Here is a 26532-nt window from a genome sequence, read left to right on the forward strand (position 1 = left end):
TAAGAGTGAATTTGGTATTTCATATTTGGATGCACTGTTCTTTGAATCTTGTTGCTGTCAAGCTTTGTAAAGCAACCATGAAGACATCCAGTGTACCCATCACTTCACCATTATCAAACAGACCAGACCAGATCAGGAATGGAATTTTTTGATATATGCATGAACTTGGATACAATAGATTTCAGATCCTGAGTTAGAATAAAGGAGATTGAAGAAGCAAACTGCCAAAGAACCAGAAAGGCAATAACAATACATTGAACAAACCTCAAAAATACAAGGGCCAAACAATTGGCACTGACAACTTTTTTTGCCATAATAGTACACCATGCAGCCTTATTGCTTAGCCATGGACAAGATGTGCGTTTATTTTTTTCTAAATGTATAATTAATTCGTTTTTTGTACTTAGTAAATATAAATACAACATCACCATTGCCAACCAAACAGCCCAAATTCCAGGTCGGCGATTGACTTGGTTTATAAATAATTGGCTTCGCCGGAAACTGCTCTCTTCTATCGCTTCTACTACTTCTACTACAAATCATAGTCACCGATCAGGTTTCAACTCTGTGCACTTTATAATGAACGAAACCGAATGAATTTACTGTTTTTGAGATAACTAGATTTTTTTTTTGTTTCCGTTTATGTTTTCTTGTTTCTGTATTCGACATCACGCTGAGAAGGCTGTGAGATCTTTCACACAAGTTCCTTCAGTAAAATAATGGGAATATCAATGCCAGGGAACTAAAATGGCCGCCCGCTCTGCTCCAGCTTTCGCTTCTTTCTACAAGGTTCTGTTAAGGTTAAAACCCTTGCAAAAGTTACAAACAAGGGAAAAATAAAATAAACTGGCGGCAGCGGAATCATTAGGGGCTAGATATGTTACTTGAATTACATGGTGCTTTGCGCTTTTTACAGTGATCAGGAATTTGGTTTCTTCAACTCTCCCTTTCTCCTTTTCTGCTACTTCCTTCTTCTCGACCACTCATATAACTTAGTTGTTGTTTTAGCTGCAGTTGCAGAAATACAAATTCAGCTCATGCAGATAATATATAACATTTGGAACATAAACATATTTAATGATATCATCAAGAGGTTATTCGTTTTATGCCGGTAACTGAAGTATGTTAGTTAGCCATCAGAAACATCGCAAAGGCAACCATCATGTCCATGGTAGATCGTAAAAAAGGTTATGCAGAATATCCTTTCATGACATCCATCATAAGAAATTCAATAACGGATCAAATATGACTTGTCCGCTTAGACACTCACCTGTAAGTGTTTCAACTTTTCGGAAGTAAGTTCATCCGTTAAAGTGATCATTCTGCAGAAAAGGGAGGATCTTTAAGCATTTAAATATCAAGTTATATGTCGCTAAAACTATTAAGAATCCACAAATACAGCGAATGCTGAATCGATATGTTAAACCATCATCCAAGCTTATCCTTTAGTTTATGTTTTAATTTGAAGGCATACCTGGCCTGAAGTTCTGACACTTTAAGCAGTAACAACCGCTCTCTTTCGGAAGCAGCTGGGTCAACCTGTCGAAACAATGCATTAATAGTATGGTCAGCCATGAGCCAATTATATAAAGCAGCCATCATTTTCAAAGGCTTTTGACATTCAATTTCACTTTTTGACAGCACATACAGTTATGCAAATCGCTTTACACACAACCAATTTATGTTTGTGTTCAGTCCCATGAAGAGAACAAGATAGAAAACTGCTACTATTAATACACAGTTCTTAAACACAGATGATTTACTTACAGCTGCATTGTTTTCTAAAGGTTGTACTTGCGTATTTCCTGTATGACCACCTGAAACATAGTTGCATTCCATCAACCAAAATGAAAACCACTCATTAATTATTAAAAGGAAACAAGGTAAAAGCAATCTTCCACTCACCATCTACTACGTCAGTTAGTTGCAAGGTACTCAACAAATTCGTAATGAGATCCTGGAAGGGCACACAAAATGTCTAAGAAGGAAGCCAGAGTTTCTTTTACCAGATATAGTTCTTTAAGGAACCTTAGTATCAGTTATGGCAATATGTAAGACTTTTTGAAGAACATATCAAATAATTTTTAGTTACTTGTTGTATCGTGGTCTGCTGTAATATATTCTGAAGGTGAGGCATAAGAAGCGATGTAGGCACCGCGTTGTTGCTCCCTTCCTTTGGTGATAGGTTGTTAGGCTGAAAACAGAAAAAGGACATTGCAATTGCAGCTTATAGTAACGAATAATAATAATCCTGGGGATAACCATACAGACTAGAGTCGTTGCTAATTTGACGTCTCTCAATAAGAACCAACATAAAAACAGGTTTATTGAAACAAAAGAATATTGGTCACCAAGCCCCAAGGTTCTCCTTAGTATACGAGATAGGGCATATATCCTCGGCAGGAACCTTGTCAGAAAGTGTGGTCCTATTTATTGGAATAGACAATCACTTAAATTAATAAAAGAGAATATCAAGGCAAGCACACTTACCATTGGTCTAGCATCAAATAGCCATTCGCCAACACTTGCAGATTTTCTAAGAGGCGACGACCCCTGGAATCACAATAGTAAAATGTCAAAGAGAAGTCCATATTTTATTAGATTATCAAGTAAGAAGCTTACAGAATAGCTTACTAACCGTTGAGGATCCTCGTGGAACTGTACATGAGGGAAAGTCCTGTAGAATGGAGATGTCAACACAATTCAATAAGTAGTAATAGGTGAAGCCCAGATACCAGACGGAAGTTTTCCTACCTTTCCAGGATCCAAACTCTCAGACGTCACTGAAAACCGGCCTTTTTTAATTTGTACCACATTGCCCTTTGATTTATCCTCATCTCTGAATCCTAGAGAGGGAACAGGATTATTGGAATGAGTTACTAATGTTTACTCATTGTTTAAGCTGTATTACAAATTTGCTACTGTAATTACTATCAACTATATTAATAATAACATGATGAGCTGTTCTATCACGACTCCCCCTATCTGATTACCTCCTGAAGGCCATATTGGAGCTGATAAACTGTTTGCAGAAGCTCGGTTTGGGAGCATCAGAGGGCCACTAAAGCTGGGAGCCCTTCGTACATTGGATTTGCCTTTCTCAGGCACTGGTTGGTTCTCCGCCACACACCTTCAGAAATAAGAATACCAGCAATATGATCAACCTCCACTGGTGAGTAAGGTGACATTTATGTAAAAAGAGTTTAAAAAGTAAAACTAAACCCATCTTTTCATTTTCACATATTTTATAGGTCATCTCTAGCTGCACCAAACAAACAACCTTTGAGCCATTTACATCCTGACGACCAAAATATGTTTCTTCTCTAGATAGTGTACACGTGTGTGATTTTCCATCCTCATTGCAAACAAGAGGTGAATCTGAGCTTGCCATTGATGATAAAATATTTAAATTTGCAACACAAAACTAAAGAAGCATTAACACAGTGATCTAAATGATTCATACAAAATGACCACGTACCTTTCATATAAACGCCCTCTTTCTGATTGTGAATGAGAAAGCACAGCATTAGGCATGAGTGGTCCACTTCGAGTTTGGCGGCCTGTAACAGTTTGGTTCTGAGGTGGACCTTGCAACACACCCTTGTCTGGTGTTGACAACACTGAGTCACTACCCAATACCTCTTTTTCACACAGATCAGATTTTTCTTGACTGCCATTATTGCAATTAGGTTCCACAATTACCCCTTTTCCATTCGAGCTCCCATACCGTGATAGTTCAGCACTGCTTACACTACCCCTGCAAAGTAAGGGTGGCAAAATAAGATCACAATCGTGCACAATAGCAATGCAGTACCAAGACGGGCAAAAAACGAAGAACACCTATAACCACAACTTTAAGTTCCCCGCACAGCTCATCGGAGACTATTAAAACCTTAAAATTGAGAAAATACAACATGAAACAGCACCAGAAGATTATACGATTCCAGGAACTTTGGTTAACTCAGCCACTTGAAAAACTTACCTCAGAGCACTTCTATTTGGAGGGGAATTTGCCAAGTTGGATTTAGATGAAGATGCATGCTGCAATAAGAGCAACAATAAGTTAATCTTCCAGAAAATTTGCTACAGATGGATCATAAATGTAAAGACATACTCTTTGGTTATACCATACTCTTTAACTCCCTGGTTTCCCGAGAGCCTAAGAGTTAAGAAATTTAAGGACTTGGGATGATATAGGAAAAGAACCTTGTGATTAGAAAATAAATCCATGGACTCATCTTCTTCTTTCAGCCCTTGCTCATCATCATAATCAAGAACCTAATGAGGTGGAGAAATAAGTAAAGCTATCCCCAAGACAGACGGTAGTACAATATCAAAAAATAACAGTAGCACGGCCGTTCTTTATGTTGATTTCCTTCTAAATGGAACAACTTTGAACCTATAAAGGAATACAAAAATGAGACATACCAGGGACGCTTGAGCTTTCAAGTCTTCAACATCGAAGTTCCACGCACTCACGCCTCGCTTGTACTCGTTCTGTTATACAAAGCACCAGGAAATCCCCGACATGAGTACAGGAAAAAGAATAACCATGCATGTGATAAGAGTCCGGCTAGAAGATCTAAAAACTAGAAAGTGAAAAACTTATACCAGTATCCACAAATGAAATAAAAGACTTCAACAATACTAATTAGAAACTCAGACCTGCGATATTGCTTCTTGCTCTGCTGAGGGCATTTTCTTCAAAGCCAATTGTGCAGCATCTTTGAGCTGTAAGAAGGTAATAAGATCAAAATTCTTCGATAGTAATAACCAAAAAGAACAAAACAAAATCATCTGGGTCACAATGGTAAAAATGACAACCTGGAGGGCCTTTACGCGGTCCCAAAGTGGTGGCAAATCTTTCAAAAGGTTCTTTACAGAAAGCTCTGGAGGTTTTGCATGTTTGAAAAAAGAATGCTTTAATAATTTCTCCGCAGTTGGCCTCTTTGTTTGATCTTTCACCAAGCACATGGCAACCATTTCTTTAAAGGACTGATAACAACTGGAAATCCTCTAATTAGAACATAATTAGTGATACCAAAATCTTATAACAGAAAAACTGTATGAGGCGTAAGAACAACCTAATTAAAGTATGAAACGATACAAGGACTGATCAGTGGCATGGATATGATTGGCCCTCTAAATAATTCACTACCCAGAATGATAAGTCATACCTTGGAAAACTTTTTATCTCGATCATAATCGAGTCCAGGAGGGGCATTCTGGATGGTCATTAGAAGAACCTAACACAAGGAGACACATAAGTCAAAAGCTCTTTCGTAATAATGAAATAGTTGTATAGAAGCATTCACAAAATTGTTTTTACCTTCATCGGAGGGTACTTTGAGAATGGAGCATGACCATGGGCCAACTCTAAAGCAGTTATCCCAAATGACCAGATATCAGCTCTGCAAGGTGTTGATCGAATAGACACTGTCAGTTCATTAACATTGCAGTGAACAGTCCATATATGTTATACAAAGAAAAAGGCAGACACCTGCTAACTCTTATACAGTACAGCAAGAGACAAAAAACCAGCACTCACTTAAAATCGTATCCACTTCCCGGCTGCAAAACTTCTGGAGCCATCCTGTAAAAATGTGGGGTATGTTTCGGAATTCAAATTGTGTATAGCATTGAAGAAAGAAAAGAAGGAATAAAGTAGTAGATTTTCATTTGAGGAAAAAACTTGTTAGGAGGGGGGGAAAAACAACAACTGACCAGCATGGAGTTCCTACAAAAGTATTCCTTGACCGTTGCCTGTCACCCTTGTCAAACATACAAGCTGACACTCCGAAATCCCCAAGCTTCACTATTCCATCGCTATCAAGCAGTATATTTCCAGCCTGCGTAGATCCATTCCCTTAATTCAATTAACCTCTCCAAATAAACATACATATATCCTTTCCATTACTAGTAATACAATTGAATGTGATGAACAAACCTTGATGTCACGATGTATATGCCCATGCCGATGTAGATACTCCAAAGCTTTAAGTGTTTCTTTAAGGATAGTAGCAATAACAAACTCTTCAAATCCATCTGGATATGCAATCTTCATTAGGTGTAGACAAGAACCTTCAGCCATAAATGGCATTACCACCCAAAGACATTGTTCAACAACAAACGAACAAAACGCCTTAATCACATTCAGATGATCAATCAAAATCATTGTTTGTGCCTCCTTGCGTATGTCATCCTACACAAACATTCAATCCATCAAAAAAAAAAAAACCACAAAACCCCAACCCAACCTAAAGCAAGTGTCAACAAGAACATAGAATCCAGATGAACTGGATTTCCACTAAAATTATAAGTTACTGTTAGCTATGTTTCAACAACTACCTGTCTAAGAAAACAGTAAAATCCAATTAATCTTATGTTTCCCCAAGTGTGTGTTTACCTAATTTCCTGATCTAAGATCTTACCAGAACAAGAAATAAATCAAAAGAATCCCAAAAAATCAAATTCAAAATCGAGAAAACCTAAATTATAAATTGAGCTCAATCATTGAAGAAAAAAAAGTCAATTGAAGAAATTAATGAGATGAGGAGGCAATAAAGAGGGGTAGAGAACTGACGAGATTACTATTGCATCGATCAAGATCTAAGCACTTGACAGCAATAACTTCATTAGTAGGAAGATAGATCGCCCTAAAAACAGTAGCACTTGCTCCATAACCTACTTCTTCTAATAACTTATAATCCCCTGGATTTGCGCTGAAATTCTTTCTCACGCTTCCCATTTTACGCATCATCCAAATCAATTAATCACACTCAGCTGCTGCTGCTTGATGTTGATGATTATCCCGATGAGAGATTTTAACAAGAGAAAAATAAATTAAAAAAAAAAAAACAGTCTGCTGCTTTCGGCAACAGACAATAACAACGAAGGAGTAGTACAAGTACGACTCTATTTGTTTCTATCTGTTTGTTTAACAAGAAAGACGAGTGAGTCAATAATACTGTAACTGACTCAGTTGTGGTGGTTGTGATGATGATGAGTTGACCTGACTGACCACCATGAGAAACGCCGTTTTCCTCTTTTAGGGAGAGAGAGTCAGACTCAGTCTCAAACTCAGAGAGAGAGAAAAACAAACGAGAGAAGAGAGTGTTTAACTGATGAGTAGGAGGAGGAGCCGGGGGAGGCACTACTCACTGACTTCGGTTCGGTTGAGGGCCAAATGAGGAGGATAAAAGAAGTTGCTGACGTAGCATTTTAAGAATCCGACACGTGTGCGTACATACCGTACAACAAGGGACGATTGGGTCCTACTCACTCAGTTTTGTATGGACGGGATGATTCAATGATTGATAATCTAGTGGTGATTAGGTAGGTGAGCCTTATTAGCTGAGCTGTAGACGCACTTACGGGAATTAAGGAGCAGCCTAACCCAGCTAGGATCTAACATGCTCTTGTTTTTATTTTTCTCTTCTTGCGCCGAAATGCAGAAGACAGCCAATATGCGCTCTAAAAAGTTTAGGATTGATTGATTGTTTGGAATGCATTTGCTTGGAGGAGTTCTTGATTCATGGCAACATGAAGATTGAACGCCGGCAACAGTTTCGGCCATATTGTTCTTCAAGAACACAGTGGACGTGTGCAGAATCATAAAAAAAAAAAAAATTATGATCACTACTGAAAGAGAACGAATGTGCAGTAGGGACAACAGCTAAATAGATCAAATAAGATTCTAACGAAAAGAAAAGATACAAAGAAAGATGTCCAGTAAGATCACAATCTTAGTCCCACTCTAGTGTTACTGTTAATTCATTTTCGTGATACTATTTGTGATTCTATTCATTTCACATGATATGTTTGGGCAAGTTGACATAAATAGTTATCTACACAGGATGGATTCCTTTCGCATATGGTTGGTTCTACTCACACTAGTAAGGAAATAGTGACCACTAGTACTTGCAAGTAGCAACTCCCATTCTTCTTTCTTAGTACGATACTGCACCTTCTTGGTTGTGGGGGCAGAGAGCCTGAGTATCCGCAACTCCCATTATCTTATAGTACTATGGTACCAGTACTTCTTGGCTGTGGGCCGAGAACCGACCCCATATTGTCCTTTGTGTAGCCGGCAGCAGCCCAGGGGGGCATGTAATCTTCTTGCTATCCTGTAGATTGATTCCTTTTTTCTGTATTAGATTTATCTTTCCTCTTTTACTTTTCTGTCAGTGAGTGGACACTGGGATTTGGTGGATAACTCTCAACAGGAAAAATAAATAAATTAGGGGAAGCAGAATCTGAAGGAAAAGCAATGATAGAATTGGACATAATAATACAGTAATACACATGAAAGAAAACCAAAATATTGCAGTAAAACTCACAGGCTATGGTGAAGCAGTAAAATATTGCAGTACAAGAACATCAGTCTAGGCTTGAGCTTCAAGGCTATGGTGAAGCAGTAAAACTCTCAGCTATAAAGCTGTAAGTTGGAACTTCTTACTGCATTCACAAACCTTGCTGCAGTCACAGACTTGGCTGAGAAGTCACATGAACAGAAAGTCTCCTGCACACCATGTGAGAGAAGAATCAAAACAACTGGACTAGTTGTTACGATTCGATCTGCAGCACACCAACTCCTGGGTAGAGATGGTTACTGTCACTTCTCAGTGGCGTTCAACCCATACTATCCCAACACAAAAGCAGGATTTAACCCTCTATCACAGTCAGTTCTGGGCTAAGACTCAACTCAAGTCCTTTAATCCTGTCTTAATATACCTGGCGAGCTGTTAACAGACCATGTCTAATCCATCGTAAACTATACCCAGCAGCTGGTATCACCATCAGCCTAGCCCACACTGTCACACCACCAAGTGGATCTAGCAAAACACAGTAAAGCAGAGTGATAGCTACCTTTTTTTGGCTCTAATTGGATGAACTTACCTGGATAGGACATCCACTGTCTGCATCCGACTGGCACAAGTAATTAACATTAGTCTGACTTTACAATGTACAGCAGTAACCAAATCTACCTACCAAACAGTCTCATCCTTCCTAATTAACAGGAGTGTGTGTTGCCAAGCGAACCTTTCTGCAGACTAAAGGCTGTGTGAACTCTTTCATGCTAGTAGTACAATTCTTCATGCTGGACGGTGCCGCCCTTGTTTACCCGTTCAATCTGCAAAGCTTCTCCACTTGTTGATCATCTCAAGTTGGACCACTGCTTTTAGTTTATTCAGTATTTAGACATAGGTTTTCAACAAACTCAGAAAATATCTTCTTGTGCTGAGGAACTTCTGGCTAAAATTGAAGTCACTTATCCACATCACTTTTAATGGAATCTTCCATCAAATTTCCCCATCATTTCAAGTGTAACTATTTTGAATCTTTGATGGGAACCCATATCTCAGCCCCATACAAAGTCCCTTCACTAGCAGGAACAGTTAGAGCCACATATTCAATAATTGAATTCAGAGCAACTGAGAGGCGCACATAACAGTAAAATCTTAAACTTCTATATGCCGTATGACTTTACTAAAACCTCATTAATATGAGTTTGAGACACAATAAAGAACATTAACTCAATTTCACACCAATATGACATCAATTCATTCTTTTTCAGCACACAAACTACTAAACACTAGTATGGGATGATGTTTCCACCGGTTGTGTTGCTTTTCAGCCACTTACAGCGTCACCAGTCCTTGCTCGCAACTTGTAATTGGACAACAAGCTCACAAGTCTAAAAGCAACAACACTCACTATAGGAAACACTCACGAAGTGACTCATTTCTAGCCAATACTACTACTTCAATTAAAAGCTAACAATAAGAGATTGATGCCAGATACTCTCGAAAACGAATGAAGCAATTCAATCAGAACCAATTTACAAGTTGTATTCTTCACTAAATTATCCCAAGTTATATATATGGATATATTATTGAACATAGTCTACAATAACACTTAAAGAACAACAACAAAAGAACCCATAATATACAGTTTTCAACCGGAATAATTATACCATGGATGAAATAAAATGAAATGGAATCGAAATGAACAAAATTAAGCTACGAAAAACAGTAAAAGGAGGTTGAATTCTAGTCAAGGAAACCTGTTTTCTGCATAACAGCATTCCGAACACGACGAAGATCTCTACCTTTAAGAGTCCTACCAACACCTTCAAACACTGAAAAAGTAGTCAGATGAGACCTCGCAACAATCTCATGAGGCGGAAGCATTTCAGCATAACTCCCATCATCGTCATCATCATCATCATCCTCATAATAAACCTTTTTACCTCCCGATCCGGATCGGTGGTTTCGATTCGGCCAAACCGGAACATTCACAGGCGCAGATTGATTATAAGGATACTTCCCTAGAGACGAAGAACCTAAGAAACTCCCTCCACCGCCACCACTACCCGAACCACCGCCACCACCGCTACCAACGCCACCGCCATTAGACCTTTGAATTGGAATGGGAGGAATCATTCTAACAGCAGTAGAAGCAGCCGATAAAGGCGAATTCAAACTTCTTTTCCTCTGCAAATGATTATTATGATGGTAATTATCATCAGATATTGCAGCTGATAAACCGAATTTATCACTCCGAAATGAATTTCTCGGAGACGAATTCGACAGAGTCGATGGTGATGATAGTGTTGGTGATGAATTAGATTCAGTGATAATAAAATCAGTTGCTGTTGTTATTGATTGGTTTGGTAAATCAGGTGATGATGATGCTGATGGTGCTGATGAAGACCAGATTACATCACTCTCATCTAATTCGAATGGGAGGTCTGAAGAATCGGAAGTATGATTGTTGTTATTTGTTGTTGCTGGTTGTTTTAGTATTCCTAGGAATCGGATTGTTGATGAAGAAGATGATGAGTTGTTGTATGATGATTCTTCCATGAGATTTGAGAGATTTTTTTAGGGTTTGGAAAATGAATTGAGTGTGAGTGTGAGTGTGAGTGTGTGAGAGTAAGTAAGTAGTACTTTGATTTCTGTGGTCTCCTCACCCACTTTTCTCTGGAAAGGGCTGACCTGACCTGACCACCTCAATCAATTACTCTCCTCACCTGACCTGGTGTGCTCATGTATGATTGTCTGCCCTTATTCTAATCCTACTAGTAGGTGTTTTTTTATTTTGTAGCTTGAGTATCTTTTGGTACTATCCTATCATCCCTAGGCTAGCTTATGACTTTGGGGGATAGAGTGCAGTGTTGAATGAATCCTATTGCAAATTTTGATTTTCATGTTTTAAATGAAAAAGATGGTTTGTGGTGGGTTTAAAAGTTGTTTTTTTTCTTGAAAGAAAAAGGTTATATTAAACGAAAAAAGAACCAAGCCGAGGCCAGGAACCGATAGTTACAAAAACAAAAGAGACTGCAATATACTTCGAACTGCAGAGCAAAAATCAACGCTTTCGCAAAGACTAAAAGCGGCTTACATCGACAACACAATCAGGCTAACTTGAAAGAGCTACAAAAATAAAACAAACCTAACCTGAAAAGTTCCTCGGAGTGAGGAAAGAAACCAGAACAACACTGCAGTTCAAAAAGGAACCTGCAAACCCTCCAAAAATAACACCTTGAGAACTTCAAAACCCTTCAAATTTCAAAGCCCGAATGAAATCTAGAAAGGCTGCAGAAACTTGCACAGGAACTGCAAGAAATTTCAATGAAGACTGCAAAGAATATCTTCTAAAAAAGCACAACACAAGATCTGTACGTAACTCCAATCAAGCTGCAGAAAGAAAAAATTGAATTTTTCTGAAATTTCTGAACACAACCTTCATTGCAAATGAAGATATACTCCCAAAAATGAAACATTTGATGAATTACTAAGCTCTTTACATGTGTAACACCAGCTCCCAATTATGAAGTATTTGGCTGCAATCAATGAACCTAAACGTTCTTTTGTCGCAGCTCCATAAGACCATCTTCTGTTTAGCTTGAAAGACCAACTCATTCACTGATTTAGACCTTCCCCCAAATATTCTACTATTCCATTCCTTCCATATGATCCAAATTAGAACATACGGAAAGATCCACCATAAGTCCCTGCATCTTCCCGTTAAAACATTTCTGTTCCAAGCTTGAAAAAAATCCAAAACTGTAGCTGGAATTGGCCAAGATAGGTGAAACGCTTTAAGAAAATAATCCCATAGTTGAAAAGAAAAGCTACAATGAAGGAGAAGGTGGTTCGCAGTTTCAGTTTCCTCATTGCACATCACACATCTGATACTCTGTAAGTCAACCCTGTGATGAGATAACATTTCTCTAGTAGGTAGAGAATTGTGAAAAACAGCTCACAAGATAAAACTAACCTTATTTGGGATGTCTTTTCTCCATAAGTACTTTTCAAAATTACATTCTGGCAAAGCGCCTTCCAATGCATCGTAGCAAGCCTTTGAACTGAAATTATCTAACATCTCCACTTCATCTTCACCCTCCATTAAAACTGTAACATTACCAAGATCCCTTCTAAACCAATCCCACTCCATTTGCTCGTTAATGTTAAGTTGTTTCTTAAAATCTCCAAACAAACAACCCTGTCTAATCATGTCTGCAATGGAAGAAAATTTATCTCTACTCGCTTTATAAACAGTATGGAATAAATTTATCCCTCCTTAGCCTTTAGTTTTTGTTGCACAATTCTTCCCCATAATGCAGTTTTTTTCTAGTGTATCTCCACACCCATTTTGCAAGAAGAGCTTTGTTAGTAACCCTCAAACTTTTCACACCAAGACCTCCATTTTTCTTAGGCAGACATACTTTGATCCAAGAAACCCAAGCCACCTTCTTCTTACCTTCCACATCTCCCCAAAAAAAGTTCCTCATAAGCTTAACCATTCTCTTCTCAATACTCACAGGCAGATGAAATAAGGAGATAAAGTAAACATGAAGACTAGCAAGACAACTTTTAATGAGAATCAATCTCCCAGCTTTGTTAAGATATTTCTTCTTCCGAGTGGCCAACTTCTTTTGCATTCTCTCGATAACAACTTCCCAAACAGAAGTACATCTAAAACTAGCACCAATAGGAAGTCCTAGATACTTTATTGGCAATTTCTCCGATCTACAGCCCAACTCCTTAACCAAAATTTCCAAAGCTTCATCATCCCCTACACTAACCATAGTGTTTTTATCTAGGTTCAACTTCATGCCAGTAAGAGTTTCAAAAACTGATAGAATAATAAATAATCTAGTGACCTCATCAGCATTAGCATCAATAGATATAAGTGTATCATCTGCAAATTGAAGATGAGATATTACACTACCTGTATCAGTCACTTTAAAGCCATGAATTTGTCCCTTCTCCACAGCATCGTTCATTAACTTAGAAAGAATCTCCACCACCAGCAGAAATAAATAAGGGGAAAGAGAGTCTCCTTGTCTAAGACCTTTTGTAGGTTTAAACTTCTCCGTAGAACCACCATTAACAAGAACCGAAAGATGAGCAGAGTGGCAGGCCCGGGAACGTGTATAAAATTAAGCGCAATGAAAACGCGGGCCTACAGTAATACCGCAAGTGCACGGTCGTCGGTTGTAGCTCGTGCAAGTACGGGTCGATCCACAGAGATTGGGAGTGTTTTGTTGTGTTTAGCTATTTGGGTTTCTAAATTGCTATTGGGCTATGAAGCCTTTTGGGCTTTGGACTTAGGGTACCTTTGGATTATAGGCTTGTTTGATAGTGAAATGAGCTTGGGCTTAGTTGGTCTTGAAGTGCACTAGGCTTTGGCCTTAAACTTAGGCTTGGGCTCAGTGAACTGAAATTAGCCTTGAAGGCACTGGGCTTTCACAATGAATTGGGCCTTAGCTTTTTGGAGTGAGCTGAGCTTTGGGCTCAGTTGGATGGGCCTTGGGATTAAACCTGGGCTTTTAGCCTTAACCTAAACTGTGGGTGGGCCTTAATGAACTGGGCTTTGAGCCTTAATGAAATGGGCTTCAGTTTGTACAAACAATGGACAGTGGGCTTAGAACTGAGCTTGGGCTTTTGGGATTGCTATGAGCTGAACTAGGCTTGTGCTGTGTTTGGAGCAGTAGCAGCTAACAAGGGAAAGAAGGCAGCAGCAGTGGAGCAGCAGCAGACAACAGCAACAGCAGCAGCAGGGGAAGCAGTGCACAGCACAAGGCAAAGATGGAGTGTAAACAGTGGCTCTAGGCCAAATTGGAAGCAAACCAGAGAAAAAAAAAAAGACAAAAACAGCAAAGATTAAACAGACTAAAAACTAAACATCAAAAGAAAGGCAGTGAGAAAAATGGTGGAAAACAGTGTGTGAAAATGTGAAGAAAAACAGTGATACTAGAGCTAAACAATGGCTGTGAGCCAAAGGCAAGAGTGTGAAGACAATACAGTTATAAGATAAAACACTGATGAGAACCTAGGCATACACTAGAGTGGGAAGAGAACTAGCTTGCTCATTGTCACTAGTGAGCACTAGTTTCTCCCCACTACTCAATCAACACAATGCACCCAGGTTTTAATCTAACATTCCATTACTCAACAGTGAACACCAACTAACAGTGAACTAAAGATGGCACTAACAAGACATTAACAATGACTCTAACATATAAACAAGAACTGGAATTAAACATAAAAACAGGTGAGAAGAAACACTAAACAGTTGAACAAAATACTAAAACAATTAAATAACAACATGAAACATAACTGAAATTAAAACATTAGACTAACCTAAACATGGAATTGAAATTGAATTATCCTAAATTGACTGATTTTGAAATTAAACACAACAGGGAATTAAAATTTAACATTAACAGGGAATTAAAATTTAACACTAACAGGAAATTAAAATTAAAACACAAATTGCAATAAAAAGTGACAGCATTTAACAGAACTTGAAATTAAAATTGAAACCCTAAATTGAAATTTAATTGAAATTCAAGAACTGAAATTAAACCTAAACTAACCCAATTTTGGGGGAATCTCGGCTAGCCCAAGAACACCCTCTACACATAATACATATCCCCTATTTATATCCAGGACACCCAATTAGGGTTTACAAACCAAATCCCTAAATTTCCCCCAAAAATCAAAAAGATGAAATTAGGTTTTCTATTTTACCTAACTCGTTTGGTCTTGTCGAACCCATGTGTCTTCTTCTGCTCTTCTTTCATTCTCTCCATGCGCATGTGATGAATCATAGCCATCTACCTTGTTTTCCCATATCAAAACCCTAGCAGTGGGTAGGGTTTGTGCTATGGGCTAACTAGGGTGATGGGTACGTTTCTAGGGTGAAGTAGGGTGGTTGTTGGAGCTGGTGGAAGTGGTGACGTATGGTGGAGAAGGTGGTGGTGTACGGTGGCGGACATGGTGTTCGGTGGAGAAGGTGGTACGGGCAGAGAGGAAGAAAGAGAAGGAGAAGTGAAAATATTAGGGTTTCTTCATTTTTTTGGGTTATATATCCTAGGGTTGTTTTGGTGTGAGGCGAGTTCATCGATTTTTGATGTTCAGCGAGACTAAGCCGTGAGATGTGGAGCTGGTCGGTAGATCGGACGGTGATGCGGAGGCAAGCGAGGATCGACCGTCGGATGAAGGGATACAACGAAACGAACGGTGCTAGATTAGGTTAGGTGCTGTAGTGTAAGGCGGAGATATCAAACTTTGATGAACAGCAAGGGAGCAACCGTTGGATTCAATACCATCTAATCTGAAGGCTTGGAATTTCAGCGCTGTGGTGCTTGGCAGAGACTTCAGATTTTGATGCTCTATGAAGGAGCGACCATCGGATGCTTCTGAGAACTGATCTGATGGCTGAGAACGGAGGCGTTTTTGTGTGTAGAAAATGAGGTTGTGCGCACCATTCTTCGCGGCTTCCTTGCGTGATTTCTCCCGGCTTTTCACTACTTTTCTGCTCTTTTTGCTCCGCAAGTCATCCAGACTTTATTTATTACCTAAAAATGCAAAATTAATTAATAAAAATATTTATTCTTAAAAACAATGAAAATACAGGATATGGGATAAAATGTAGAATTAATGCACAAAAGATGAGTTAAATGCCAACAAAAAGGGATAAATATATACAATATTTGGCACTCATCAAATACCCCCAAACCTGAATTTTACTTGTCCTCAAGTAAAACAAAACTAAGGAAATCATAACTATACCACTGTCGCTGGTCTCTCGAATGCATTTAGCGTATGCACTAAGCCTTTTAAACCACTAAGTGTCCCTAGTGGACGAGTTGAAGTCTCGTGAAGGTTTGCTTAGAACGTACCTACAAAGTTCTAGGTCAAAATATAAGCTCAGATTCCATCAAATGTGACATGTGCAAAACAGTTTAAGCTCACAGCAAAATGGAGATGTCAATCTAGCTATCAAAGGCACAATCCTAGCACTGATAACAAAAAAAGACATGTGATAAGAGTGTAAAGTGTATCTACACATGTGTAAAGAAAGATCTGAAGTTATGACTACTAATCACCAAGAGATAGTTTCTCAGGCTAAGAACTGAGGTCGAAATCTAGCTAGCTGTCCGGACTTTACGAGAATTGTGAATGAGTTGGAGGTATTTCACAATTACTCGCGTTGTACATCAATGGCATACACCCTCCTTGCTTATTACAAAACAACAAAATGACTATTTACATGACTCTTATTTACATTGACTACTCTCTTTTATTTTTGGAACAAGAGAGAATGGAATTGATAAATACTTGATTTTTTTTATTTTTTATTTTTTTTATTTTTTATTTTTTATTTTTTTTTATTTTTTTATTATTATTTTTTTTTTTTTTGCATAAGGAAACACTTTTGATACATATACAAAAGGAAACAAAAGATTACATGACACTTTGCAAGAGGTAGCTCTTTTTGATGCACCCAGTTAAATTCGATGGTTGTCTTTCTTAATGTAACCTCCACCTTCTATCCCAACCAACCAAAGAACAAGCTAGTCAAGTTTCGTTCAGTATTCTAAAGTGATTGGCAATCGTAACTTCCTATCCAACACCTTGAAGATCGAGGCCAAACATGTATTGGTAGATCGTGCGCGTGCAAATTTCTTATCACTATGTGAATTGTGCTAGAATCAGGGTGCCTAAATATCTAGACTAAGACTCCTAATAAAAATACATATTTGCACAAGAGTCAACATTTCAAGGTAAATGAGCTCCATTTTTATGATTTTTTTATTAATTTTTTAATTTTTTTATTTTGATTTTTCAAAATTTTTTTTGGAATTTTTCAATTTTTTCAAAAAGAAGAAGGAGTTCGTTTTCAATTATGGCAAATTATCATGGTATCTACTCTATACCCCCAAACCTAAACTAAACATTGTCCTCAATGTTTCAAAATATGGAAAGAATTAAAATGCAACATATGGAAAGGGACATGCTGAGTAGAGTAAAAGGAGAGAGAATACCCGATTTCGGCGAAAGCAGAATTAAAACTCCGTTATTCAAGGCAAAAATCCAACATATTTCAGCCGAGATCATATTGGATTAGCAAAATATATACAAAAGGAACAAAAGGGTTTTTAAGAAATTTTATCTACTGGATTATATACAAAAAAAATTCACCATACACCAAAAGTCTAAAGAGTTGAGGATCAACCCAAAAGAAAAAGTGTAAAGACATAGAAAGTTTCAAAACACTAAAATTGGACTTAAATGGGAGTGAGAGTGAAAAGCCGAATGAATCACCCCTAAACCTAAATTGTTCAACAGGTTTACTTTTAAGCACAAAATCTTTTAATTTTAGGGGTTTAGGATTCAAAAGGTCTAACTCATAATGGACTGTTTTCGGGATGGGCAAAGAAATGCATTCCAACTGTGGCTCTTTAAAAGTGTTATATTTTGAAGCAAAATAGTCCAAGAGGACTTGGGAGGCACACAGTTCCAATCCTAGATCAGGAATTTTCAGAAAAATCGGTTTGACAATATGGGTACAAACCAAATCTAGGTTGGGTGGAAGGCCATCAGATTGTGACTTATGTAGGACGATAGGCACATCATTATCAATCAAATCAAAATCTCCTAACTCATCTACACATGTCACATCATGCTCACAATCATCAATCAAATTGGCAAGATCACAATTAGAATCATCAACAGATTTATTCTCGTGTATCGGCACATCAGGGGAAACATCACATGGAATACTAGAAGAAATATCATGCATTAAGGTCGGGGCAGAGAAGCCTAATGTATTTGAACCCAAAGGTTCCATAACATTTTCAGTATAGACATGTTCTTCTAACATAACATCATAATCATCGTCATCATCATGATAGGAATTTTGCAATCTAGGATAATTTTCAATCCTAAGGTCGGAGCTATTACAAGAATAAAACTCTAATTCATGGGGGTGACTCATATCATGTGGTGTTGTTCCTGTTTCCCTAACGGATTCCCATTGATGGGTTTTCTCTGCAATCTCGGCTAAAAAATTCCATGCATCATCCACAGATTTATCAATAAACTCACCATTACACATACACTCAACCATGGTTCGAGATTTAAAGTCTAGTCCCTCATAGAGGATGACGACAAGTCTCCACTTCTCAATTCCATGGTGCGGACATTCACTCAACAAATCATTAAAACGTTCAAAATAGTGAAAAACAGTTTCCTCATCCAATTGGACAAAACAATTGATACTTTGACGAATAGCGATGGTCCTATGATGTGGAAAGAATTTTTTGAAAAATAGATCTGCGAGTTGGTCCCAAGTGTTGATTGATTGTGGTCTCAAACCGTAAAACCATGTTTTGGCCATTTCCTTTAAAGAAAATGTAAACAAACGCAATTTCAGAGAGTCTTCGGACATATGATCAGGTTGCATAGTCCGACAAATTTGTTCAAACTCTCTTACATGAGTATAGGGGTTCTCAGAATCGAACCCTCGAAATATAGGAAGTATTTGTATCATGCTTGCATTTATTTTAAAAGGGTTATTGGTTTGAGGTAATACAATACATGATAATGGAATTTTTATTGACGGATACATGTATTCATGGAGAGCATGAGGTTGGCCCATTTTGAAAAGACACAAAGCCCACTATTTGGTTTTAATGGGTTTGGATTTTTGGGAAAATTTTGGTTTTTTGATGGGATATATTTTGAAAATTTGGTTTTGAAATGGGAGTAAAATAAAAAATTTGGTTTAAAATGGGAGCAAGATATTTTTTTTTTTTTTTTTTTTTTAAAAAAAAACAAGAAAATAAAATTTGGTTTTTGAATGGGAGCACGCCCACTGTTTGTTTTGCGTTTGCTTTGGCTCCGCTTGGTTGAAAACTTTTGGTGGAACTGAGTCCAAAATCTCGGCCTAGAATTTGGGTACTCGGCCCACTAACGAGTTCAACTAGCGTGGTCGGTTACAAGCTCAGCTGGGTTTAAACCCAGAATACAAATTACCAGTCCAAATTAAACAAGCTCACAAAAATTAAATACAAGCCCACAAATTAAACAAACAAGCCCACAAAAAAAATTATTACAAACCCAACAGAAAATAAGAGAAGCCCAAAAATTGGCTTTAATATTACATGCCCACAATTAAAAAAATTGGAAGCCCACAATTCGGGTTCTCTTAAATGGGTTACCTTTTAAGCACAGCCCAACTGCTCTGATATTGTTGCAAAAACCCAGTTGGGCTTTGGTTCTTTTCCTTGGTGGCGTCCCAGCAGAGGAAAAACAGGTTCAGAACAGCAGGTCCAACAGCAAATGAAGTGAAGCAGATGCAGATGCAAATGCTATGCAGTGAAATGCAAAAATAGCTAATAAAATAACAAGAAAAACACAGCACCAATCCCCGGCAACGGCGCCAAAAACTTGGTGGCGGCCGGGAGATATGTATATTTCAATGCAAAATGGTCCCCGGCAACGGCGCCAAAAACTTGGTAGGCCTCAAAGAGGAGTGTATACAGTGGTTCTAGGCCAAATTGGAAGCAAACCAGAGAACAAAAGAATGGCAAAAACATCAAAGATTAAACAGACTAAAAACTAAACAGCAAAAGAAAGGCAGTGAGAAAAATGGTGGAAAACAGTGTGTAAAAATGTGAAGAAAAACAGTGATACTAGAGCTAAACAATGGCTGTGAGCCAAATGCAAGAGTGTGAAGACAATACAGTTATAAGATAAAACACTGATGAGAACCTAGGCATACACTAGAGTGGGAAGAGAACTAGCTTGCTCATTGTCACTAGTGAGCACTAGTTTCTCCCCACTACTCAATCAACACAATGCACCCAGGTTTTAATCTAACATTCCATTACTCAACAGTGAACAACAACTAACAGTGAACTAAAGATGGCACTAACAAGACATTAACAATGACTCTAACACATAAACAAGAACTGGAATTAAACATAAAAACAGGTGAGAAGAAACACTAAACAGTTGAACAAAATACTAAAACAATTAAATAACAACATGAAACATAACTGAAATTAAAACATTAGACTAACCTAAACATGGAATTGAAATTGAATTATCCTAAATTGACTGATTTTGAAATTAAACACAACAGGGAATTAAAATTTAACATTAACAGGGAATTAAAATTTAACACTAACAGGAAATTAAAATTAAAACACAAATTGCAATAAAAAGTGACAGAATTTAACAGAACTTGAAATTAAAATTGAAACCCTAAATTGAAATTTAATTGAAATTCAAGAACTGAAATTAAACCTAAACTAACCCAATTTTGGGGGAATCTCGGCTAGCCCAAGAACACCCTCTACACATAATACATATCCCCTATTTATACCCAGGACACCCAATTAGGGTTTACAAACCAAATCCCTAAATTTCCCCCAAAAATCAAAAAGATGAAATTAGGTTTTCTATTTTACCTAACTCGTTTGGTCTTGTCGAACCCATGTGTCTTCTGCTGCTCTTCTTTCATTCTCTCCATGCGCATGTGATGAATCATAGCCATCTACCTTGTTTTCCCATATCAAAACCCTAGCAGTGGGTAGGGTTTGTGCTATGGGCTAACTAGGGTGATGGGTACGTTTCTAGGGTGAAGTAGGGTGGTTGTTGGAGCTGGTGGAAGTGGTGACGTATGGTGGAGAAGGTGGTGGTGTACGGTGGCGGACATGGTGTTCGGTGGAGAAGGTGGTACGGGCAGAGAGGAAGAAAGAGAAGGAGAAGTGAAAATATTAGGGTTTCTTCATTTTTTGGGTTATATATCCTAGGGTTGTTTTGGTGTGAGGCGAGTCCATCGATTTTTGATGTTCAGCGAGACTAAGCCGTGAGATGTGGAGCTGGTCGGTAGATCGGACGGTGATGCGGAGGAAAGCGAGGATCGACCGTCGGATGAAGGGATACAACGAAACGAACGGTGCTAGATTAGGTTAGGTGCTGTAGTGTAAGGCGGAGATATCAAACTTTGATGAACAGCAAGGGAGCAACCGTTGGATCCAATACCATCTAATCTGAAGGCTTGGAATTTCAGCGCTGTGGTGCTTGGCAGAGACTTCAGATTTTGATGCTCTATGAAGGAGCGACCATCGGATGCTTCTGAGAACTGATCTGATGGCTGAGAACGGAGGCGTTTTTGTGTGTAGAAAATGAGGTTGTGCTCACCATTCTTCGCGGCTTCCTTGCGTGATTTCTCCCGGCTTTTCACTACTTTTCTGCTCTTTTTGCTCCGCAAGTCATCCAGACTTTATTTATTACCTAAAAATGCAAAATTAATTAATAAAAATATTTATTCTTGAAAACAATGAAAATACAGGATATGGGATAAAATGTAGAATTAATGCACAAAAGATGAGTTAAATGCCAACAAAAAGGGATAAATATATACAATATTTGGCACTCATCACAGAGGAAATACACCAGTGAATCCAAGAAATCCACTTCTCACCAAAACCATGTTTGTGAAGAATACACAATAAGGGTTGCCAATTCACATTATCAAAAGCTTTCTCCATATCAATCTTACATAAGATACCTGGATTTTTCGACTTCAATCTACTATCCGCACATTTAATAGCTATTAAAAAACCATTCAAAATCTGCTTCTCATGAATAAAAGCACCTTGGAAATCAGAAACCAACTTTGGCATCACAGTTTTAAGTCTCTCAGCCAAAACCTTAGATATGATCTTGTAGACCCTCCCAATTAGACTTAAAAGCCTAAAATATTTCGGAGTACAAGAATCTTCCTTTTTTGGAATAAAAGTAATGAAAGAACAATTGATTCTCCAGTCAAGAGAGTCATACCTGTAAAAATCATTGATTAATCTCATAAAGTCTCCTTTGATAGTTCCCCAACAACTTTTGTAGAATTCAGATGTAAATCCATCTGAACCAGGAGACTTATTAGAACCCATCTTCTTTATCACTGACCAAACCTCATCTTCAGTTAATCTTTTTTCTAACTATTCTCTACTCTCCTCTCCCACATTAGATAACAAAAAGAATTAAAAGAAGAATAAATCTTACTCTGAGCTGTAAATAAATTGGAGTAATAATTTTGAATCTCCTCTTTGATAATGTTTTGATCAAAAAAATGCTCTCCACCAATTTGTAATTTTGCAATAGTGTTTCTTTTTCTCCTAGCACTTTCAATTCTGTGAAAGTAACCTGTATTAACATCACCCCACCAAAAACCATTTTGTTTGGCTCTAGTATGCCACTTTCTTTCTTCAAGATTCTCCACCACCCTTAGTTGACTTTTATATCTTAATCTTTCTTCTTGTTGAATAGGATTAAGAGCGCCACTCTCCTCCAACAAATTCAGTTTTCAACTTTCTCTATAAGCTCCTTTTTCTGCCTCTTGACAGATCCAAATTCCTGCAAACTCCAAGGCTTCATAAAAAACTTAAGATTTTGCAATTTAAGAAAGAAATCTGTGGTAGCACTTCCACTGTAACTCATTGCATTCCACCAAGCTTCCACGTTTTTTGAAAAATCCCTTTGCTCTACCCAACTCCTCTCCAATTTAAAATAAGGTTTACCTGCCACCATAGGGTTAGTAATTAATACCAGAGGATTATGATCAGATATATTTCTAGTTAAAGCAATTTGAAACACCCTAGGATAAGCTGCGTCAAAGTCTAAACTGAATAAGAATCTATCCAATCTACACATAAGAGGGTCACTATGATTGTTGGACCAGGTATAAACTCCTCCAATCAAAGGCTGATCAACCAAATCATTGTTCAAGATGATCAAATTATTGAGAAAAGTAGTATTCCGAGCATCTCCTTCTCCTCTATTTCTTTCTGCATCCGTTCGAATAGAATTGAAATCTCTGGCAACACACAAAGGACCATTCCACCATTGTTTGATCTCCTCCATATCATCCCAGAAAACAGATCTAGAGTTATATTCGCATGGGCTATATACATTTGAGATTGCCCATTTGAATCCAATCACCCTATTGTGCAGCAACGTAGAAATGTTTTTCAATCCAATTCTCTCATCTTTTTTATTTAATTTGCTGGTGTCCCAAATATAAAGGATACCGCCACTTGTCCCAACAGAAGGAATATAAGTCCAGTCGAAACTATCATCATACCACAGTTGCCAAACAAACCAATTAGAAAACTTCATAATTTTGGTTTCCTGAACAAGGCACACTGCACATCTTTGATTATCTATCAAATTATTTAGAGCCGTAATCTTATCAAAGTCATTCAAGCCTCTGATATTCTAGCTAATGATTTTAAACTCCTCTTACAACATTATCCTCCCTTGAATTACACATCTTCATTCTCTTCATTTAGATTATCACCAATAGAGTCGTCCTCCTTTGAAGTATCATGAGACACTATATCTTCATCTTCCCCATCATTAACTTCCGTCCTTGTGAATCTGTTTTTATATCTCAGAACAAGTTGTATCATATTTTCTTTGATAGATTTAATATTTTCTTCACTTATGTGTCCGTAGCTACAAGCTAAGTTCACAAAAAAAATCAGTTGTTTTGTTAACCACTTCAGCTTCGTTGCTTTATCTCTCTTGGTCTCATTTATATTTTGGACCATATCATCTTCTAAAACATTTATTTCTGCCCAACATCATCATATTCTTCTTCATGCTCCGTATTTCCGTTCACACTATCTTCCTGCTCACGTAATACATGAAACCTAGAGTTTTGTTAGAGCATAGATCGGTTGAACCCACCAAGCGTTGGTATGTCAAGATTGGTTGTCATATTTTAGTGAATCAAAACTCATGTTAAAAGTTGTTTTATTATGTACTAGAGTCAACTTCGTATAGGTTAGCTTGAAAGTATTAGGATATGAGACTTTACAAGTATTGCGAAGACTTGAAGATGTGAAGAAGCAAGGAGCTACAACGACAACAATCATCATTCCACTTGAGGTTTGTGATATTTGACTTGAACTGTTTCATTCCCTAACGTATCTTTCAAGTCGTGCATATTGAAAAAAAACTGCGAAGCATATTTGAACTCTAGATAGACATATTATTAAGGAATACAATACGAGGTTTATTGCTTAACCATTATACTTTGTAGATAAGACATCGCCATAATCATTTGAATGCTATTGTGATTATGTATGGGTATGAGGTGAGGATTTCATCCTAGGGAACAATGTTTTACATGTGTTCTAAGGAAGTAAGTTCATAAACTTGTTTGTGAATCGAAAAGGAAATCGCCAGGCGTTATTGGTTTTGTTATTCATTGCATATCTTATGAACAACCAATATATGTGACTGAGTATAACCATTCAAGACTTGTTGTGTTCTTGGTAGAACTATTCACAAAGGCCTGCCTTATGTATTGGTATGACTTTTATTAGTGAAACCGATTTTAAGTAATCACTTGAGATGGTATGATCGAGTTTGTGATTTTTTGTCTGACCAAATATGGGAAAGGGGAACCGATCCTAGTAAGAGGTGCAGTACATCACAAAGGGGAACCGATCCTTGTATGAGGTGCAGCAAGGTTTATAGCAGAAAGGGGAACCGATCCTATGGACATGTGCAACACATATAAGTTAGATACCATATATATGTGGGGAACCGATCCTAGTACCTAGTCAACCGAATTTTGGAAAACTAGTGTGACTATGCACAATACTCACATGGAAGTTAGAAACGAAACTTGTTTTGGTAGAACCGTTAACCCCATGATTGTGATTGAATGTTATTTTATCGATCACATGGTTCTTGAAAGTCAGATGAACCAATTCTAAACTTGTTTAGAAGTGTGGCAAATCGGTTTCAAGGTTGTAAGTGTGAAAGAGAACTTGCAAAGTTAAGATGTCGACATACTTTGAACACGTGATATGAATGTTTATTTCTTTAATTGTTCAAAGTTATTCCTTAATAGCTAAGGGAAGAGAATCCCAGGATCGAAACATAAATAAGTTAAGAATCTTTTAATTAAGGTATTTAACTTCATTTGGTAGGGAAATCAGAATTAGTAGTGTGCATTTACTAATTAGAGATTTTCCGAGAGATTTCGATCATTATTTTTGGACAGAGCATTTCCAGGAATTATGGAAACCGAATTTGTGATTTAATGAATATCTGGAGAATATTTTCGGTTTTGGAAATTCCTTGGTGTCCAAACTTCCTTGTCTATAAATACTTGAAGTTTACCTTTCTTGCCTTCGTAACAATAGACTTTCTCTTTGTTGTGTTGTTACTGGTGTAGCCGCCTATTCGGAGAGGAGAGTAACCTAATTATGCGAAATCTCTTACGGCCGCTCAATTTAAAGTCTTCTTTGGTATTGAGAAGCTCTAGCGTGTACCGCTGGTGGGAAACTAGATAATTGTGGTTTATCTTTTATTTTCTTTAATTTGATTGACTAACGGTGGTTGAACTTGGATTGCACCTAGTTTGTTTATGCTTGAGAATCTTCTCTTCTGATATAAGATTCACTCAAACTAGTTCAGAGTTTCGACAGGGATCTTTAGACTGTTGTTAGTTCTAAAAACGATCTTGTGATAATCCATTGTTAACAGACTCCGTTCTGTGCGTGATTGATCACAAGAGATTCAAGTGATTGTGTGCAGGTTTTTATTGAAGATCTAAGAAGATTTGAGGACGAAGAAGATATTGAATATTTCTGGTTTGTGGTTTCATAATCTTTGGTGTGCACAATACTTGTTTCGGTCATAGAGGATCCAATTAATAATCAGTTTATCTTTGTGATAGATTGGATTGATTAATTGAGTAGATATCAACACAGTTCTTTGGATTAATAATTTTGTTGGCTTAATCTTAAACGATTACTTCGGTAATTGAATATAAGATAGATCTAAGAATCTGACGAAGGAGTTTATGTTAAGATAAACGGAAGAGCCTTTGTCCGACTCATATCACTTGGTTGAATAGAGTTGATACCAAACAGATTTGTTGTTCCTTTATTGTTTGGAATACGAACCAAAGGAATTGTTCCAAGTACGTGACTAAGGTCGTAGGCGTGGGAATACAGACGAAACTAGGTGAAATATAGGTTTAGTTGCTTGGTCTCAACTATACGAAGTTAGGTGTAATTTTGTGTAGCGACTTAATCCTGAGAGTATTCAATTCTGCACAAGGTCCAGGGGTTTTTCCGCATTTGCGGTTTCTTCGTTAACAAAATCTTGTTGTGTCATTTACTTTATATTTTCGCATTAT

At 37.6% G+C, this 26532-nt stretch overlaps 3 protein-coding genes across 6 annotated transcripts; all 3 read right to left on the reverse strand.

Annotated features, from left to right (window-relative positions):
* Positions 1-222: 222 nt before the first annotated feature.
* LOC113323133 (germinal center kinase 3-like) lies at positions 223-7133 on the reverse strand. Of its 4 annotated transcripts, none has more exons than XR_003347455.1 (23): positions 6584-7133; positions 5948-6202; positions 5725-5849; positions 5549-5593; positions 5330-5411; positions 5178-5246; positions 4825-4995; positions 4666-4731; positions 4429-4497; positions 4207-4278; positions 3983-4041; positions 3479-3757; positions 2994-3130; positions 2755-2846; positions 2639-2677; positions 2491-2553; positions 2093-2194; positions 1906-1957; positions 1768-1817; positions 1475-1539; positions 1271-1322; positions 885-1008; positions 223-782 (listed from the first exon to the last, which is right to left on the reverse strand). XR_003347455.1 is itself a non-coding variant. In XM_026571401.1 (23 exons), the coding sequence occupies exons 1-22, from the start codon at positions 6758-6760 to the stop codon at positions 937-939; spliced, it is 2193 nt and encodes a 730-aa protein (XP_026427186.1). In that variant the 5' UTR covers positions 6761-7133; the 3' UTR covers positions 223-782; positions 894-936. The 4 variants fall into 4 exon arrangements, 2 of the variants coding, with proteins under 2 accessions (XP_026427186.1, XP_026427185.1); XR_003347454.1 differs by having other exon boundaries at positions 223-792; XM_026571401.1 differs by having other exon boundaries at positions 894-1008.
* A 2684-nt stretch (positions 7134-9817) lies between these two features.
* LOC113323134 (suppressor protein SRP40-like) lies at positions 9818-11038 on the reverse strand. Its single transcript, XM_026571403.1, has one exon. The coding sequence runs from the start codon at positions 10866-10868 to the stop codon at positions 10053-10055; it is 816 nt and encodes a 271-aa protein (XP_026427188.1). The 5' UTR covers positions 10869-11038; the 3' UTR covers positions 9818-10052.
* Positions 11039-12595: 1557 nt separating this feature from the next.
* Positions 12596-13294, reverse strand: LOC113325076. The gene has a single exon (XM_026573313.1). It carries the CDS (start codon positions 13292-13294, stop codon positions 12596-12598), a length of 699 nt encoding a protein of 232 aa, XP_026429098.1.
* Positions 13295-26532: the final 13238 nt, after the last annotated feature.

The sequence above is a fragment of the Papaver somniferum genome, chromosome 11, assembly GCF_003573695.1.
Source record: "Papaver somniferum cultivar HN1 chromosome 11, ASM357369v1, whole genome shotgun sequence".
Classification (NCBI taxonomy): Eukaryota; Viridiplantae; Streptophyta; class Magnoliopsida; order Ranunculales; family Papaveraceae; genus Papaver; species Papaver somniferum.